This window comes from Sinocyclocheilus anshuiensis, unplaced genomic scaffold (genome assembly GCF_001515605.1).
Source record: "Sinocyclocheilus anshuiensis isolate Anshui unplaced genomic scaffold, SAMN03320099.WGS_v1.1 scaffold417, whole genome shotgun sequence".
Taxonomy (NCBI): Eukaryota; Metazoa; Chordata; class Actinopteri; order Cypriniformes; family Cyprinidae; genus Sinocyclocheilus; species Sinocyclocheilus anshuiensis.
The window spans coordinates 456,520-476,347 of NW_015537953.1; the positions used below are offsets into that span (position 1 = coordinate 456,520).

Here is a 19,828-nt window from a genome sequence, read left to right on the forward strand (position 1 = left end):
CAATTCGTCTGTCACGACGTGACGTCTCCGTTCCCTCCTTCAGGGAACGAGGGTTACATACGTAACCGAGATGTTATTTAAACTTGTACAAACTTGTACATGTAAGATCTACACCACACTTGTTTGAGCCAAATCACTTAAACTTTGCAATTAAAATATTTGGGATTAAAGGGTTAATTCACCCAAAAATGAAAATTCTGTCATTAATTACTCACCCTCATGTAATTTCAAACCTGTAAGATCTCCGTTCATCTTCGGAGCACAAATTAAGATATTTTTGATGGAATCTGAGAGCTTTCTGACCCTCCATAGACAGCAATGATATTACCACGATCAACGCACAGAAACGTAGCTTCATCTTCGGAGCACAAATTAAGATATTTTTGATGGAATCTGAGAGCTTTCTGACCCTCCATAGACACCAATGATTTTTCCACGATCAACACACAGAAACGTAGCAAGGACATCGGTAAAATAGTCCATGTGACATCAGGGGTGCAACCGTAACTTTACAAGCTACGAGAATAGTTTTTGTACGCAAAGAAAACAATAATAACATAATGTATTCAACAATTCTTCTCCCCGAGTTACCGTATTCCGCCATTTTGGAGAGTACCCCAGAACGTAATCAACGTAATCAGCGTTGTTTACGTTCAGTAGACAGCGCGCGCATTCTGAACGTAAACATCGTATTTTACCAATGTCCTTGCTATGTTTCTGTGCGTTGATCGTGGTAATATCGTTGCTGTTTATGAATAGCCACCTCGTAAAATATGTACGAATTGCCATGAGATCTTTTTTTTTTTTTAAATACTGTAGAAATTATGAACCACATATTCGTTAGTCAAAAATAGTGGGAAATGGATTTTATTTGATATTTTAAAGGTTTAAAGGAATGTGGTTTAATTTTAATGACAATTTTTTTAGGATGGACGTCATGATTTCGAGTCATGATTTCAATAGTGTTCACATACAACTTCCCCAGCATAAAACTTAATGACGTAATTACTCAAGTACTTTACACTCTACCAGCATATGCTAATTGTTACATATAGATTAAATGCACAAACTATTGTGGAATCATTTCTGACACAACGCCAAAACAGGTCTAACCGAGTAATAATGTATTGAGGCCTTGCATTCAGTTTGCCATAGGTTTTGTGGTATCAGCTCTTTCTTGTGTTTGTTACCACATCAAATCAACAAGTATATGTGATGTGACACTTCCCATGCTGCCCATGCTCCAATTTGCATGCTAAAGTCTGAGCGTCGTCTTTCATCTCTGCTCTTGATGTTGATGCTGGAAAAGAGTAAACAAAGGACGAGTGAGGTCCGGACACAACAGCTCAGCCCGAGTGGAACATGAAGCACTCAACATGTTGGAGGTCTCTGCTGATGACAAGTGTGTGTCAGATGTCATGATGTTTTGTGGGCGCTGAGGATGTTTGCGTACACACATATGCCCACAAATGCATATGAATAGATCAGCATTTGTATTATTCGCTAGAAAAATATGAGGTCAGTGTGAAGTAGACATATACATTAGCTTAACATTTTACTCAATGATTCTTCTTCATGCTTGTAAAGCAGAGTGACAATAGTTTGCAAGGTCAGTTTTAGAATTAGCACAATTTATGACTGATCAAATCAAATTCAACTGCGTTTTTCTTCTTCTCTGTCTTTCTACATTGTAAAAAATTAGTATGTGCAGTACCTCAGGAAACTTTTTCTACCTGATATGATAGTTCACCCAAAAATAAAAATGTGCTGAAAATGTACTCACCCTCAGGCCATCCAAGATATAGATGGAGAAAGCAATATTATGGATAGAGGAAGTTTTAGCTGGAAACAAAGGTTTGAAGTTGAAAATCATCTTGATGAATTTATTTCTTACAAATACACAGGTTTTTGCTTCAAAATATATTAATTAATGGGCTGGAATTGTGTGGATTACTTGTGGATTATTGTGATGTTTTTATCAGCTGTTTGGACTCTCATTCTGGTGGCACCCATTCACTGCAGAGGATCTATTGGTGAATAAGTGATGTAATGTAATTTCTCCAAATCTGTTCAGAGGAAGAAACAAACTCATCTACATCGTGGACAGCAAATTTTCATTTTGGGTTGAACTTCCTTTAACGAGCCACACAGAAAGCATTTTTGCATCTGAAATTGCAAAATGCAGGTCTAGAATAGCTAAAAGTTCCTAAAATGTATTTTAAATGTACACCGTGTCATGTGTGCGATGCTGCAAAAGATGCAAATGCAATGGTCAAACACGTTCATCTAGCACATGTTTCCAAAGGAAAACAAAGGAAGAGCAGTGCAGTGGAATGCAAAAAATGCATTCTGTGTGAACAGCCCCTACATTTTTCCGGCTATTTTACATTTTTTACAGTGCATTAAGAATTATCCATCTTTACAGTAATTTACACAGCTTAGATATAGACTTATATTTCGATGTACTGTATATCTATATTTAGGTTTTCTAAGCTATGTCGCAGATAAATACTGGGATATTGTATCAGAGTTAATAGGCTATTAGGAGCTCATTTAGACATTAGGGCTTAGTTAAAAACTATCTGACTTGAAGTCATTTTAATTGCATGTGTAAGCAACAAGCCTCTCATTGAAATCTGTCTTTCACGCTTTTGAGGCAAATTTGGCGATGACTGCAGTGACCACAAACATCCTGTTTCCTGCTAAAGTTAATCATTTTCAGGAATATCAGTTTTCTGACAGTAAACCTTTTAACCTTCAGCAGTCTATTAGGAGTCTATTATGAGTGTTTATAACGGTTCTGTACATCTCTGAGAAATCAGTCAATAATCTGATTTATTCGCTCCTTTCCGATTTTATTCAATGCCATTCTGCATTTTATTCTGTGGCCCCTCTGTAAATCCCAGTAAAATTGCTGATTTTATTCAGTACTGAAATAGCATTAAAAATAGTTTGTTACCTTAGCAACATGCTAACATCAAGCTCTTTTGGAATCAACAATTGGTGCATTTAATTAAGAAGTGCCCTATTCGGATTTACATGCTCAGAAGTGATGTGCCCATCCATTGAACCCTATGAAAGCATTTATTTCTAAAGGCCCTTTGAAGTAGGTTCATTTTAGAACAGTAGATTAACTTAGCATGGCGCCAGATATACCAAGGTCATGGGTTCAATTCCAGGGAACACATGGAAAATAACCTTGAATGTCAAGCACTTGGCACTGAACAAGTACGATGTGTAAATATACATGCAGTTTAGTGACAATAAATAAGTCAAGTCGCCCATGCAGATCGCTATTTGTGTGGAGATTCAGAGGACGAGCAGGTTATTATATTTTGATTACACATTGCAAACATATGCAACAGTTAATCGTTCACAATTACGCTAAGAACATTCATTAATAAAGTCAATTTTCCTTTCAGTTAGCATGCTGCCTTAAAAAGTAGCTGCTTATGTAGGCAGTGAGGCAGCTCATTAGGTTTGGAACAGAGCTATTGTCTCTCAACAACCCATGCAAACTATAACAATACACTATGTGCCCAGGCATTCCATGTTACTCAAAATAAAAGTTCAATAACTCAAAGTTCAGTACGTTTTTATAGACTGTCTTGGAAAGCGGCTTTTAACATAAAAGCCTACTTGTGAATGAGTGTCTTGTTAAGCAAAAAGCTGTGTGTTTGTAAGAAACAAATCCATCATTAAGGAGTTTTAAATTTAACCATTGCTTCTGGCTAAAATACAAATCCATAATCCATAATAATGCTTCTTCCAATGAAAAAATCCATCCCCATTCTCCTCTCACATCAAAATCCACCAACATATTTGTTTAGAACTGATTTGCTTGTAAATGCTGCTCATGCATATTTCTCTCCTGATTCAGGTGAGACAACTTTTTCACTGGAGAAAGCAATATTATGGATTATAGACTCATTTTTGATTCACAAGATGCTAATTGATGGACTGGCCGTGTTATTGTTATTGTTGTTTTTATCAGCTGTTTGGACTCTCATTCTGACGGCACCCATTCACTGCAGAGTATCGAGCGGTGAGCAAGTGATGTAATGATAAATTTCTCCAAATCTGCGCTGATGAAGAAACAATCACATCTACATTTTGGATATCCTGAGGATTAAAAAAAAGGTCATTTTTGGGTAAACTGTTCCTTTAATGCGCAGGCTTCTGATCTTTAAGTTTGTGAGGAAATCAATCTCTCCAGAATCACCTCTTTCTCACTAATATGCTCATGCTGGTCAGGTACCTGAGCTAATGGCTCCCAAAGTACTTCTGTCAATGAGAAGGCTTCTATTAATTATTCAGTCTCACTATGGCTCTGAAACCACAGTGATACCTTATGTGGTATTCACAACAATCTGCAGCCAGTGGTGACACAGGGCAAGTCAGCTTTTAGTGTTTTAGTTTTTTCCCCCCCTGGATTGGATAATTAGAAAAAGGTGAAATTAGACACCTTAGAAAATGTGAAATGTGTTGTAGGCTGATAGACAAAAGATGATCGAACTCATCTCATTTCGGGTCAGTGACACTGGGACTAGTCACACAAGGCAGTTGTCAGTTGCCACATTGTTATTGGGACAAGTTGCCCTAATTTTTAAACCATTTAATTACTATTTATTTTAGTATAGTAATAATAATAATAATAATAATAATAATATTTTGAACCATTTACATACATAGTAATTGTTTTGTTGATTCAATTTAACTAGTATATATGCTGTTTAATATTATTATCCCATTGTGACAACTTACCCCATATGTCAACATGCTCTGCTGCTGGGGCACGTTGTCACAATAGGTCCATCTCTGTTCAATGAACTGAACCTTTGTCCTGAACAATAGCAGTGGAACTGTTGGCTTTAACATATACCTCCAAGGATTCTTGCGCCAACTAAAAGCTAAACCTAAAAATGTCAAGAATCTACAAATTGTGAATTCCAGACATGGAAATTAATTTACAAAACGACAATTAGGGAACATATAAGAAATATAATCATCATAATCACTGGCTCTAAAATATGTTTGTGATAAGAATTTTTTATATGTGAGATATAGTAATCACATATGACTAGAAAGTAATTCTAATGGAAATTAGATGTGGGAATCCTTCATTTCACGACTCAAGCTAAAAACACACAAGTCACTGGCAAAACATTTACTATAATATAATTACATACTATCAATTGTCCTTGCAAAAAAAAAAGAAAAAAAACATGTTTCGTAAGAATAAACGGCTAGTTCTGAATGGCATCAATTGAGACAGATTCTTATTGCCCCATAATGGTGTACTTACGACATCTACCAGCAGGGGCTAACGGTTGAAGCTAACCAGCCAAACCTTGGCGAGTTAAATTCGTTCATTCACTCCGCTCGGACACAGGGAGTGAGGGTCTGGGTAGGTTTGTCAGGAGTGGGAGTGATTCTAAATGGATCACGTGGGACGCTCCCCTAAGTAGGCGGTGACGTCGCAGGGGCTCAGTCAGTCAGCGGAGCGGCGTCATTGTGACAGCTGCTTCCCTCACACTAGCCCACCCCACACATCATTTGGGGAAGAGGAGAGGCTTCGCTGCCTTCTACTGCACTTCAGGGTCGTGTTCCGTTAGACCAGGCACGGAGAGGCCTTTTGCTGGCGCTATTCTGGCAGGAAGAGCCCGCGACAGCCACCCTACTCGCTTCCCGCCGATGTTTTTTCCCTCGTTACTTCACTGGACGTACCTCATAATGACTGCAGACGCGCGACGCAGAATGTGACCGTTGAAGTTTTTTTTTTTGTTTTTTTTTTTAAATCTCCGTTCCCGCCTCTAGCCGCTGTTTATATTTGTGGGGAAATTACAGGCATTCGCTGTTTAACGGAAGAAGGAGCGACCAAGTTATGGATGACAGATGCTCTGAGAATAAAATGCTTTGAGCTGCATCCTCAAGATATGCGATTCATTAAACTCACCTTTCAAAGGAACATTCACAAACTTCTGAATGAGGTTTTTAAAGACCCTGGCATTTGAGTAATGGATGCAATTACGTGTCAAGCACGGCCCGAATGTGTCCCAGTAAGGGCCATATTACCAGGTTTAAGCAAACATTAAAATGTGGTGTCATATCTAGTACATATATATATATATATATAAACACAACCATCAAAGATATGAACAGTGACCATGCAAATGCAGAACCCATGATGAGTGTTTTCACATGGGACACTCAATGTCAAATTAATCATTCCTTCTGGGAGAATTACTAGCGCATATGGAGATTTATTGAATCTGGTGAGCATTTGTTGTGATTGTACATTGCATTTATTGCCCTCTGTATATTTATTTTTTAAATGCCATCCAGAATTTTTTTAATCACTTATTCATTGGCTTGGCCATTTTTGTTATTGTTTAAATGTGTATGTTCAGATTATGGCAAAATGCTTTTAACGATATCTTACAAAAACATTATTATGCATGCAAATTATTCATAATATTAGGCTAACAAATGGGTGTCATTGCAAATGCATGTCCTTTTTAGAGAGACATTAATACCTTTCACTTATTAAATTGAAACGGGCATTTACATGGATAGTCAGTAGAAACATCTCAACAATGCATTGGTTATGGAAATTTTTTTTTGCAAAAAACCTGTGGGAGCAAGTGCGTTAAAAGGCTCCTGTTTTTGTTATTGTATGGTAGACTGATTGCTGAATTACACTGATCTCCATCATATTAACGTTGTTTGCAGGTGCTTCCTATCAGAAGTCTAATAGCCTCATGTTGCTCTTCTAATTGCTGACTGCTGTGGCCACATCACGCTCCTAATTTCCGTAACTGTATGAAACGAAAACTGGTGTAGCTGGAAACTAAAATAAAAAGCGGCTGATTTGATGAATTCCTCTCTGTCGTTAATAAATACATAAATATTTATTTATTTATTCTCTTGTTCCTCCAAACAAGCATGTTTGTGACTTTGGCAAAAACACCTAGCACCTGAGTGAGTGCAGTACGTAGCGTTTTCTAGTGAGGCTCTCATTACCAGATATCAAATGGATGACAAAGGAAACCTTTGGAGCATTTCATTCGCTCTGTTCTGAAGTGTGTTAACCTTAAAATAAAGCCAGGCTTAGCCCCTTTCCATCTTACTGTAATTGCCCACGCTGGGTGAGCACATTTGGTTGAAAAGGTTATAATCCTCTGATCCAGCTGTTGCAACAAAACAGGAAACAATCCACAGAGACAAACATTCAGTAGGTAGGTGGAAGGATAGCACATGGCACTCACGAAATAGGCATAAAATAGAGCGTAGAATTCTTTTACAACAATATGTCAGTGAAAGGAGTCAGAAGGTCACACTAAATGTCAATTGAGCTGTGGTTTATATGTTAGGTTGTATGAAGTTTGCACATTTTTGCAACCGTTACCAATATTTGCGACATGTATATATACAGTTTTAAACCCTATTTTTTGTGGTTTTGTTTTTAACCAGTAAACATTACATTACACAAATTATACAGTACCATTAAAATGTTTGGAGTCAGTAAGAATAATAAAAAAAAGAAATTAATACTTTTATTCAGCGAGGATGCATTAAATTTGCCAACAGTAACAGTTTAGACATTTGTATTGTTACAACATATTTCTATTTCAAATTCGGATCCTTATATTCATCAAATAATCCTGGAGAATTTTTACTATAAAATAAAAGACTAATAATAAGAAGTATTTCTTGAGCACCAAATCAGCATATTAGAATGATTTTTGAAGGATCATGTGACACTAAAGATTGGAGTAATGATGCTGAAAATTTAGCTTTGCCATCGCATGAATAAATTACATTTTAAACTCTATTAAAATAGAAAACAGTTATTTTAAATTGTAATGATGTTTCACAATATTACTGATTTTACTATATTTTTCATCAAATAAATGCAGCCTTTGTGTGCATTAAAGTCTTATGAAACTTAACCCCAAACTTTTTAACCACATCTATATTATTTAATATAATCTAAATTAAGGCATATGCGTATATTTTCCATAAATGTTAAAAAAAAGCATATATATTTTTTATATTTATAATATAATCAAAATATTATAGTGTAAAAATATTGACGTTCTTAAAATAAACTGGTTAACAGGGTTGAATGGTTGATCTTGATGAATGCAGTCAACACTGCATTTGTATGAGAAAATGGAATAAGATAATAATAAATAATGATAATTAGAAAAATAATTAATAGATATTTTATTTAAAATTACCTATTTGTCATAGTATGTTAATGCTCTATGTTGGTTAATAGTTTATGAAAAGTCGTATCGTTCTGAGAACAACGACAAAAAAATGCTTTTAAAAAATATTGGACACCAATTTGTGCTGTATTGTCATAGAACATTTATAAGCACTCCCTCTTCTGATGCTCTCAAAACAAGCCAGAACAAAACATGACTTTCAAAAACAAGACCCCTGCTTTACCTTTATAATAATTTATCTTCTATTTTTAGATCACCATTACTGGGAGGAGGTTCTAGAATCTAATAACCCACAGTGTGAGAAAGCAACGGTTAAGAGAGGAAATTGCTGGCAGGGAGGACTTTCCCTCTGGTGCAGTGTTGATAAGTTTAAGGTGGAGGGTGAATAAGGGGTGAGGGCTGTTATCACTCGCTGCTTCTGGCTGCGGATCCTGCAACACTGCTTGCTGGAGCCTGAAAATTCATTTTGACGGATACTTCCTCTCTTTGGCTGTTAGAGTGCATCTGGGTGGGGAGGTGGCTTAGAGGGCCTCTGAGGCAGCAGTGTTCTCACTGAATGCCATGTTGTGCAAACCTTCAATTTAAACTCTCACGCAGGTCAGTAAAGGTTAGCTCATGATATGCAGAGACCCCCGTTAGCAATCTCCCCCACAGTGTTGCCATATACCGCAAATGCAGGAGACTGGAAAATCATAATGGTAGTGGTTTAGAGAGAAGATTTATGCTGTCATAAACCTTGGTTGTTTCGAAAATCACCACTGAATTTGCAAGTGATGCCATTGCCAACATTACTTCTACTGTAGCAGTACACGGCTCATGAATGTAATTTAAGATCTTCTGCTATCCATTGTACTGAGACACTCCTCAGTATTACTCATTGTTTTTCTCTCCTCATTCTTAGAGTACAGATACATCAGTCTGAGGAAGCAGTCGTCCTTCAGAAGGGAACTGCCCCAAAGCATGACCGTCTGTCACTGGGGAGGGTCAGAGAAACGCATTCCTGCAACTCTCATGAACAGTTTGTCATCCCCCTCGTAGGTCCACCTGCGGCCCTGAACACACCCATCTGCCAGCTCAGATAACCCTCAGGCTGTTTGCAACACATGTTTGATGTGATTGGTTGTGACCGCCACGCTTTGCTAAGCAGCCCCACTCTACATCATGCAGTGGCGTCGGCGACACTGCTGCCCCATCAAGATGACCTGGAATGTCAAGCGGTCACTCTTCCGCACACATGTAGCAGGCCTTCTCTCGCTGGCCTCACTCTTTGCCCTCTTTCTCATCTACTGTCACCAGGATTTGCTGCAGGGCCGGAGTTGGTTGCGAGACAACCCCTTGGTTTACACCATGCGGGGTTTGCGCCCCCACAAGGAGCGTGCGAAGGGAAACCAAAGCTCACTGCGAAGCCTCTGGAAAGACAATGGTTATGTGCTCCCCAAACCGTCTGTTAACTTAAATTTCAGTTCTCACCAGGCTGAGATCACTGCCCGGGGTATTGTGGGGTTGGAGATCTCGCCAAGCGGGAACAACTCGAATACTAAAGGCAACACCAAGAGCTTGCACAGGGAAATGGGAGTGGGAGGGCGTCTGGCAGCCCAGCCTTATCACTGGCTGCTTAATGAGCCCTACAAGTGCAACGAAAGTAGTCCCTTTCTGGTTTTGCTAATTGCTGCCGAGCCAAGGCAGTTGGAGGCAAGGAACGCCATCAGACAGACCTGGGGCAACGAGAGCGTGGCCTTGGGTTACGGGTTCGTGCGGCTCTTTCTGTTGGGAAGGATACCGAATGCTTATCCCCAGAGCTCCATTGAGGAGGAGAGCTTACAGTACCATGACATCATCCAGCAGGACTTCTTGGACACCTATTACAACCTTACCATCAAGACGCTAATGGGCATGAGCTGGGTTGCTCGCTATTGCCCACACGCCCGCTATGTCATGAAAACGGACAGTGACATGTTTGTCAACACAGAATATCTCATCCAAAAGCTGCTAAAGCCAAACATGGCACCTCGACAGAATTACTTCACAGGCTACCTAATGAGAGGCTATGCTCCCAACCGCAACAAGGACAGTAAGTGGTACATGCCACCAGAGCTGTATTCCAGCGAGAGATATCCTATCTTTTGCTCCGGGACGGGCTATGTGTTCTCGGGGGACATGGCAGCGAAAATCTACAATGCCTCGTTGGGCATTCGTCGCCTTCACCTCGAGGATGTGTATGTAGGAATCTGCCTGGCCAAACTGCGGATCGACCCAGTGCCACCACCAAATGAGTTTGTCTTCAACCACTGGAGAGTGTCGTACTCCAGCTGCAAATACAGTCACCTGATCACCTCTCACCAGTTCCAGCCCAACGAACTCATTAAATACTGGAGTCACTTGCAAAGCAACAAGCACAATCCTTGCCTTAACATGGCGAAGGATAAGAGCGGGCGACTGCGCCATAGGAAGTTGCAGTGGGAAGGTCTTCGGTGATTAGCCAGGGCTCAGGGTGCAGTAGTGTTACCACAGCATGTGCAAAATTCAGCAGTTTATGAGGTAGGGAACAGCACAGTGTTTTTGGTATATTGTGAATCAAAACTATTTTTTTAATTTCAGAGAGATGTTATGTATTGTAATCCTGTCTTTTTAAAGGGAAGTGAGAGACATCTACGTGTGCAATATCTAGCATGGAAAACAAAAACCATCCAATGGCGATACCGCCATTTTCAGGTGCCAATTAACCGAGACATATTAAGAGGTTGCTGAACTTCCTCTTCAAGCTAACGATCGAGTGGTATTACTAAGGGCCAATTTTATCGAGATCTTCACTGTTTCTGTAAGCAAAATAAGAAAAAAATCGGGAATATCATATGGTGGTGTATCTGTACTGTGACGCATTTGATTCTCAATTATGTCCACCCCTGACATTATGAGATGATGTTGATTTTTCTATCTACCTACAACCTGCAAATGGTTTACAGTAACCAAACCAAATTAAAAACAGTATGTGTAAAAGAAAATATATGGAATTTAATTGCATCATAGATGTCAGATATGATTAAAATAATATTTTTCAAAGCTTTACAATGACTAAATATACAGGTCTGCCCTTGATTAGGGCAAGTTAAAACTATTTATTAAATGTATTTCTTAAGCACATTGTCTCGGAGGTGTGGTCTCTTCCAGTGTTCTTCAAATTGTGTGGCATTATCCAAATACTATGTTACTCAGCCTGAACAGAAACCCTATTTTACAATGTAATTATTTAGATCCGAACACATTTCGCTAAACAAATACAATAAAATTGTCATAACCCACAAACAGACAATGAAAAACATCATAAGTTGAAAGCAGTTTTGGTTACCTCAGTGACCCCCAGGGAAATTGTCAGCGGCATAAATCTTGACAAGAGACTAGATTTGATCAAATAAACATTATTGCAAAAATAATTCAATTCTAACTTTTACAGACAGTTGCGCCCTTCATTTGCAAAACTAAAAATGTCTTAGTTGTCAAAATTTGCATAATTCATGCAAATTTCAAAACATTATGGGGAAATATCAACATTCAAATCACCATTATGTACTCATTAAATTAAAATGAGACTTGAAAAATCCCAGAATCAGTCCCCAGATGGAACCGAAGACTAAGATTAATGTGTTAATGATAAAGTAGATAGTGTTGCTCTGGGTCAAAATATATAATTAGTGGGGGGGCTTCACAACACATTAGCTGAGAGTAATCCAATTAAATTGAAGCTGGCAACATTTGAAGGGTTTATTTATCATTTTCATTACTCATTTGTCAGTCTAATTTTAATTAACCACATATTCGAGTGACTACGATAAGTGCTAGATGCAGAATTTGTGCATCAATTACAGGCGACTCAGAAGATGTTTCAATGTACCCTTCTCACAAATCATAAGCACTTGAGTTTCACAATATAACAATTATTGTGACATAAACGAGTCCCTTCGTTTCCAGACCTTTACTTGTTGGAAAACTTCAGTAATTTCTAAAAACAGACTGACAGCGGAAACAGTAACTGTTTTAAAGATAAAAGATGGATCTTTACTTCAGAGTACCCTAGTGAAAAATAAATATACTTAATTGTATTTAAAATATATTTATTTCATGATAAGTATGCTAAAAATAGATTGACGTGTCTATACTAACTGAAAATACACTCTAAATGTAGTTATTTTATGCTTTCATCTAGCACAAACTTAGTGCACTACAAATTAATTTGTAAAATGCTATACTTTTTACAAATGCATATGGGGAAGGATGAAATATATATATATATTCATCCTTAAGAAAGTACACTGACTAGGTTCTTAATTCCATCTACAACATGTTTTTTAAAAAAGTGATTTTCATAATGGTGTTCTCTGAGCACAAAAAAATAATAAAATAAAAAATAAAGACCTAAACACACACCCATATAAACCAACTGGATGAAACCTTTGAAAGGATGCTCAGTTCATAACCCCAATGACATGTCCATGCTCACTCAGCCCAAAAATTAGTCTCTGTAAGGGATGAATGAAGCAACTCATCCTATGATCCTGTAGATTTATAAAGGCCATTTTAATGTATGTCTGTGGGGATTGTTTGTACTGTATGTTGTCATATTATTAAGGCTGCTGTATGAGTTCTCACCTAAGACTATGGCACAAAAGACAATATCACATTTTGTGTATTGATATTTGTTTGTTCCTTCGCCTCTTAAAAGTGTCTTAATAAGTATTGTAATAATGTGATTTTAACATCGCCTAAATATATACTACAGTATGTTCAGTGAAGGGGGCTTGATAAGTCAGTTTCTCCTCACCTAACTTTCACAAGCTGTGAAATTTACCAACAATCAGTTTTGCTGCACTTTTGCTAAACATCTGAACTCACTAGAGTGCACACTATTGGGAATCTGTGTTGCAGACTTGGCACATTTTTCTGAAGAAACCTTTAGTCTAGAAACTCATTCCAGCTAAAGACACAAGTCTCACCATGCATTTCAAATCTGAGAATAATTAAATTATTTTTAGATGATGCGGCGTAATTTTTTTTTTAATGAGACTTTCTTTTTGGGCAAATCAAAGAAAATGAGAGAAACATCTGCTAGGTGCTGCAAGGGCAGAATTTCCAAACGCAACTTTGGCCTACAGCGCAAATATAACAATGAGAAATTTGCAAATAAAACAATTTAATTTGTTAAATATTGACGTAATACTTTAGTAATAAATTTTTTATTGAATCCTCTGTTGACCTGTTATGATTAATACGCTGTATTTGAGTTCTACTTGTTGAGTACAAAAATAGTATAGATACAAATAAATGTTTTGAGTTGCAAATAATAATAATAATAATTCATAATCATGCAGTACTTTTTTTATAATTATGACATTTACCTTTTTTAATAATTTAACCACACTTTACATCTAGTGCTTTTCACAATTTTGCATGGTTGAAAGTAGTTACAAAAGTAAAGATGTAAACAACATATAGCTAATTAGTTTGAAAAGGTGAAAGACATTCACATACTTGATCAGAGGGTTTATTTTAGTACAGTATATTGCTAATACACTCCAATGCACCTGTACCAACATACTTTTTTCTCCATTAATGGTTCTTTAACGTCCCGTACAGACAACGGCAACATTGTAGGCTACTTTGAAATGTGGACTGCAGCCCTTTGGCCTGTCAAAATATTATGAATCACTAAACAAATTATTAAAAATTATCCTGACCAGTCCTTAAAATTACACAAAAAATAAAATGTCAAATAACTTCAGAGACGTTAACTGCATGAAAAGTAACAATGTAAAATGTATTAAAATAATTTCTATTCATGCGTCACATTTAAATCCGCAGCGTAGCCTACTCCAAGACCGCCAAATCCTTTCATTGCGTTTTACATTAGAAACACTTGTGCAGTGCATTGAGAGTTGAAGCGGGCAGAGACAACAGGCAGAGAAATGTTACGGATGGTTTTACACCATCTGCATTCACTGAAACATAAGCAGTTCTGCACGTTCACATTCTTCCACCAACGAAAGGAACTGTGCCGCTTACTGCGCCTATATTAAGACTACTCAGCAATTCACAGTCTTTAAATCCATATAATTTGTGCTTTCATCGATGGAAAATGTCTGTTTACTTGTAGTAGTACTTAGTAGTACAGTATAAAAAGAACACAAAGTAACCGCCGTTTTGGCCAGCTTTGGTGGCGCATTTCCACTGCGTGGTACGACTCGGCTCGGCACGGCTCAGTACGGCACGGCTAGGTTTGCGTTTCCACTGCAGTTCAGTACCGCTTTAGTGTGGGCGGGATTATTCACATGTCGTTATAGTTGCGCCGCCTCTATTGCCGCAACTCCTGAAAAACTTTTTCATTCCGCGTCGCCCCATCAAGCTCTCGCTGGATCCGCTCCTCTGCTATCAACGAGAGGAACGTCTGTACTTCCTCAACAGACAATGAAACAACCACTTTTTGGTTGTTAAAAAAGGTGCGCTTGTTCAAAACAGTTGCGTTCGATCCTTCGCTGGCTGTGCTGATTTAAATCTAGCGGTTCTTTTGTGTTTGTGTCGCAAGTTCAGTGACGCAGGTAGTGACGATTCTCTCTGGCCAATCCGTGATCAGCAGAGTTTACGCGTCACATTTTGGTAACAGTACGGTTCACTTGGAACCTCAACCGAGGTGGTACTAAAAAAAGTACCAGGTACCAGGTACTGTACCCAGTGGAAAACCCCCCAAAAGTGAACTGTACCGAGCCGTACCATGCCGTACCATGCAGTGGAAAAGCGCCATAATAAAGCGAGTGCGCTTGTGTCGCAGCGACCCGGGTTCGAATCCAGTCCGTAGTGTTTCCTACATTGATTGTTCAAATGTTTGTCACCAGTGTGTCACCGATATTCTCCGGGTGAGTGAGTTAGCTGGTATGCTGGGAATGTTAGTAAAAGACGAATTGTAAAGCTGTGCCATAATTTATAAAGATTCATTATTTGCATTAAAAGCACACAATAATGATGTTATTAGCACACTTCAAGTTTAATTTGAATGGCATTGCAGTGCGTTTTAAAGTTACTAAAAGTAAAGGATAGCATGACCTCAGTTTGTTATTAGTATAATATTAATACACATTTAACACTCTTAAAGTGTAATTGTAATGTCAGCAAAATACATTTAAAGTTTATGCTGAGTGAATTCTGCATTTCAAAACTTAAATACAAGAAGGGATATTTAAAGTGTACTGAAGTATACGTAAAATAGTTCCACTTTAGCACAAACAAGTATATTTATTACAACTTTAGTTACTTACTTGAGCACTGCTTTTACACAAGTGATTTTACACAACTAAAATGTATTTAGTACAAAATTAGTTGTTCCAATTTATAAGACTTTAAGTATACCAATTTATAGTGTGCCATATGTACAAAAGTACATATGAATAAATTGTGCTTAAGTATACTATTTCTTTACTAGGGTAAGAATGGAGCAATTTACTTGCACACTCTTAAGTTTTCATGACACTTCTGTGTTATATAAATATAGCAACAAAAAACAGGAAGTGGTAAAGAGAAAAAAACACAAACTTGTTTGTGAACTGTAATAACTTGAGAATTTTGCAGTTGTTTATCTCACAATGCAGTCATTGTTTTGCCATTTAAAGCAGATCATTTGATGAGTTATATAGACCTAAATTTCACAATATTGTGGCACAGTGAGGTAGTTCATTTCCAGGCCTATACTTGTCCTTGGAAAGTTTGGTTCCACCTCCACCCAGAAATACTGGAACTTTACTCTAGAATAGGAATGGAATAATTTTACTTGCAAGCTCTTGAGGTTTCACATCACTTCTGCCTAATATAAATACAGTACCAAAAATAAGAAGTGCTAAGGACTAGCAAACTTGTTTATAAACTGCAATAACATGAGAAGTTTGGTGCAGTCATTTATCTATGAAAATATTTTGTAAACAGATGATTTTATGCATCATATGGTCTATAAATAAATCACTATATTTAAATGTGATAATGCAACACTCAAAATGTGCAAACTGTCCCAAGCATCAGGAGATTTCCAGGACCTCATTGTTTTAGACCCTAAAACCATCTGTTAAGAACTACATTCTTGCTAGACAGAATTCAATTCACACAGCAAACTTTCAATTCCAGTGCATTGCAATCCATTAAATCCTCATCTTATCTCCCTCAATTAATAGGAATCAAAGTCATGGCCAAGGGTGAGAGAATATAACAAACAGAAGCAGCTTTCATTCCACCGCGCCACATGCAATCACAGAGAAAGATTAGCACACTTCATCCACAACATTTTGTCCCACTGATTTACCAGAGAGAGAGAGAACCCAGGAAAAAAATAGCTGGGGTCGAGTGATGAATGAACAGGAAAGAGGCTGTGACTGATCAGTATTGAAAACCTGTGCTGCTCTAAACGTGTGAAAAGTGAACCTGGGAAAAGAACTCTGATGTCCACCATGATGGAATGGGTCGCCGAAAGCCCCGACCCAGAGACGTGTTTCCAGAAATATAGCGAGTACCAGAGTATGATGAATGTCCCAATAGCGCCAAAAGCCTATAGCACAGCAATGAGATTGAAGAAGAAAAATTCGCGCTGAATCAGTAGGGTGTAATTTTGCTTGTTAATGTTTTGATATGTAAACATATCAAATTAATTCAATCAAATTATTCAAGTGTTGTCAATATTTTAAGGTCTAAATCAGTTTTATCAGTGTTTTTTTTTTAGGTATGGTAATTCCTGAGCCCACATGCTTCACTGTCAGTGATTTTGAGATATTGGCGCCTTTCATGTGGAAACAGGTGAGGAATTCGGGGTCATTGTTGGGACATGTACAACACAGCGCTTAAACTCTCCTTTGTACTCATTAAAAGGATATTTCTTCTTTCAGATGAATACAATCAGAGTGATATAAAAAAAATGTCCTGGCTCTTCCAAGCTTTAAAATGGCAATGGATGGGGGTTTTGAAGCCCAAAAAAGTGCATTCATTCACCATAAAAAGTACTCCACACAGCTCCTTTATATAAGAAAAATATCCATATTTACAAGTATATAAACTGTAATCTCTAACTTCCCATAACTGTCGTACACACATTCATGAATGAGTGGCGTTTCAACGAATGACGTAGGAGTAGTGTTATCTCCAGTGAGTCTTGTGAGAACCAACTATTGTTTACAGCAATGGAAAACCATTCTCCTCTTGGCTTATATCGAAATCCTCTGACATTTTTCTTTACAAATCTTCATGTTGTACTTGTACTTGTTTTGCTCTCTCTTCTGCGCTTCCACATTCAATTACGTCCTACGTCATCTGCTGGAATGCTACTCTCTCGTGAATGTGTGTACAACAGAAGCTAGAGATTACGTTTTAAAAAGTTGAAAATATGGATATTTTTTCTTACACAAACACATCGCTTCACTTCAGAAGGCCTTTATGTAGAGCCCTTTTTACGATGGATGAATGCACTTTTTTGGGCTTCAAAATCTCGACCCCCATTCACTGCCATTATAAAGCTTGGAAGAGCCAGGACATTTTTTTAATATAACTCAAATTGTATTTGAGAAGAAAGTCATATACAAAGAAGAAAGTCATATACACTGAGGATAGCTAGAGGGTGGGTAAATCATGGGGTAAATCGTTTTCATTTTTGGGTGAACTATCCTTTTAAATAACCACTGTTGAATCACAGACATGTATTTCAATGTAAGAAAACCTGTTGTGCGAGTAAACCTTTTTAATGGAAATAACCGGCAAGCCAGATTAGCTAGAGTGCTTTTTCTTTGCAAGGCTACCAGACCGTGGAAAATTTAACGTTAAAGAACGTTGTGAAGAATTTCAGTCAATTTAGCTAAACCCACTTTCCTCATTAGCTCAGACACGTTCATTCAGACAGCAAATAGGAGCAACATAATGTGAATATAAACCTGTGAATACTACATCAGAGTCAATTACATGATGTTCTTTTGTCCATATCTAATAGTTTATTCAAAAATTCATTAAAATGCAATTGGTGCATACAGTGACTTGAATAGGCTTCTTCTATGATGAGCATGTTTTTAATTTCTGAATGAATATTCATTTTCATATTTTTGGTGGCCATAAAATTAAAAGTGTGATACTGTCCTGAACTCATAATGAAGAATAAAAGTGTCATTAAAAAAAAAAAAATCTTAAAAAAAAAACTGATGACGAATAGACACTGAATTTTCTCCTTCTTCTTTTCTTTATAATGGACACTCTTATTTCCGATTGACTCCCTCGTTATGATGAATAACCTACAATAGAACGGAGCAATGCAGGATTACTTTTGTGCAAAACAAATACAATTCTACTCCATCTTGAAAAAAGTTTTCCTTGTGGATGTTTGCCAAAGTAGAACTGTAGTGAGGAAACATAGTCCTACACCAGCACTTAAGACCATCTCCTTTAAGGAGCAAAACACTGCACAATTTCTCTGACCAGTAATGGCTATGTTTTCCGGGAGCTGTCCGAATGGAAAAATCAATGTGTTGATCTGTTTTGAGGTGTAGAAGCTGAGAAGGACTTGCTTTCATGATAGAAACACTGCTATAAAAGGCTCTTGAAAAAGCTGACGAGGAACAGACCCCAACGCTATTTTTGACCACATAACAGGCGGCAACAAAGGCCCATCCTTTATAACCCTCATACCCCTGTATCTGTTAAAACACACCGCAAACAAGCTTTAGCTCCAACATAATGGCCTCCAGTGGCCATCTGTTACTTCTGGCTAAATTATTGTTGCTTCGGAGGATCATTCTTAACCCTTTGTAACACAATGACAAGCTCACACTGATTTCATTTTTTTGTTTTTCATCAAATGTCAGCGACGACTGATGGCTGACATTTGTTGTAAATGTTCCAAACATTGACTTTCTTCCACAATGTCCTGATTCTGGCACCAGAAAACAGGGTGATGGAGTACAACTGATTATCATGGACGATGTGTTATCACCAAACAAGCAAGAGATCTTGATCAATGGAAGATTATTTACAATTAGCACAATTAATGGGTGCATATCTTTGTGTCATTTCTCATATCCACCCAGTCCGAAGCAATTTTTGCTCAAGATATTAAATGATAATAGATGTAAAGTGAGATTATAAAGCATAAGTTTTAACAGAAAATCCATTAGAAAATGGACATTTAACTTTTTATACATTTTTGTGTGTGGAACAAAATCCATACTGCGACATGAAAAGGCACACAAGTATATTTCGCACTCAGTTGTTAATTATTCATAAAAAACTGAATATTCATAAATATTGAATAAATATTCATATGAGTCTGACTCAAACCTTGAATATCACATGAATTTTTATTGAACACTGTTGGTTATGCAATAACAAATATCTTGAAAATGAATCTCGGTTTAATAAAAACCTGACAGATCTTCTCACATTTACAACATTAAAATCACATCTTAAGAGTCCATGATAAGAAATATGCTATAAAATGGTTCATTTTTCAAAGATTTTGTTGGCACAGCGGTTCAAACACTTCAAGTTCGCATGAATTTTTTATTGTGCTTTCGACTGATTTAGTGGTCCGCAGA

At 37.4% G+C, this 19,828-nt stretch overlaps 1 protein-coding gene across 1 annotated transcript in view; it reads left to right on the plus strand.

The window, feature by feature from the left end:
* The window catches only part of LOC107664691 (beta-1,3-galactosyltransferase 2-like), a 47,256-nt gene extending 35,883 nt beyond the window's left edge, over positions 1-11,373 (plus strand). Inside the window, exon 2 of the mRNA XM_016455333.1 lies at positions 9,136-11,373. Coding sequence (XP_016310819.1) covers positions 9,396-10,709 — 1,314 coding nt within the window. The 5' untranslated portion in view covers positions 9,136-9,395 and the 3' untranslated portion in view covers positions 10,710-11,373. The remainder of the gene's footprint in view (positions 1-9,135) is intronic.
* The last annotated feature ends 8,455 nt before the right edge of the window (positions 11,374-19,828 follow it).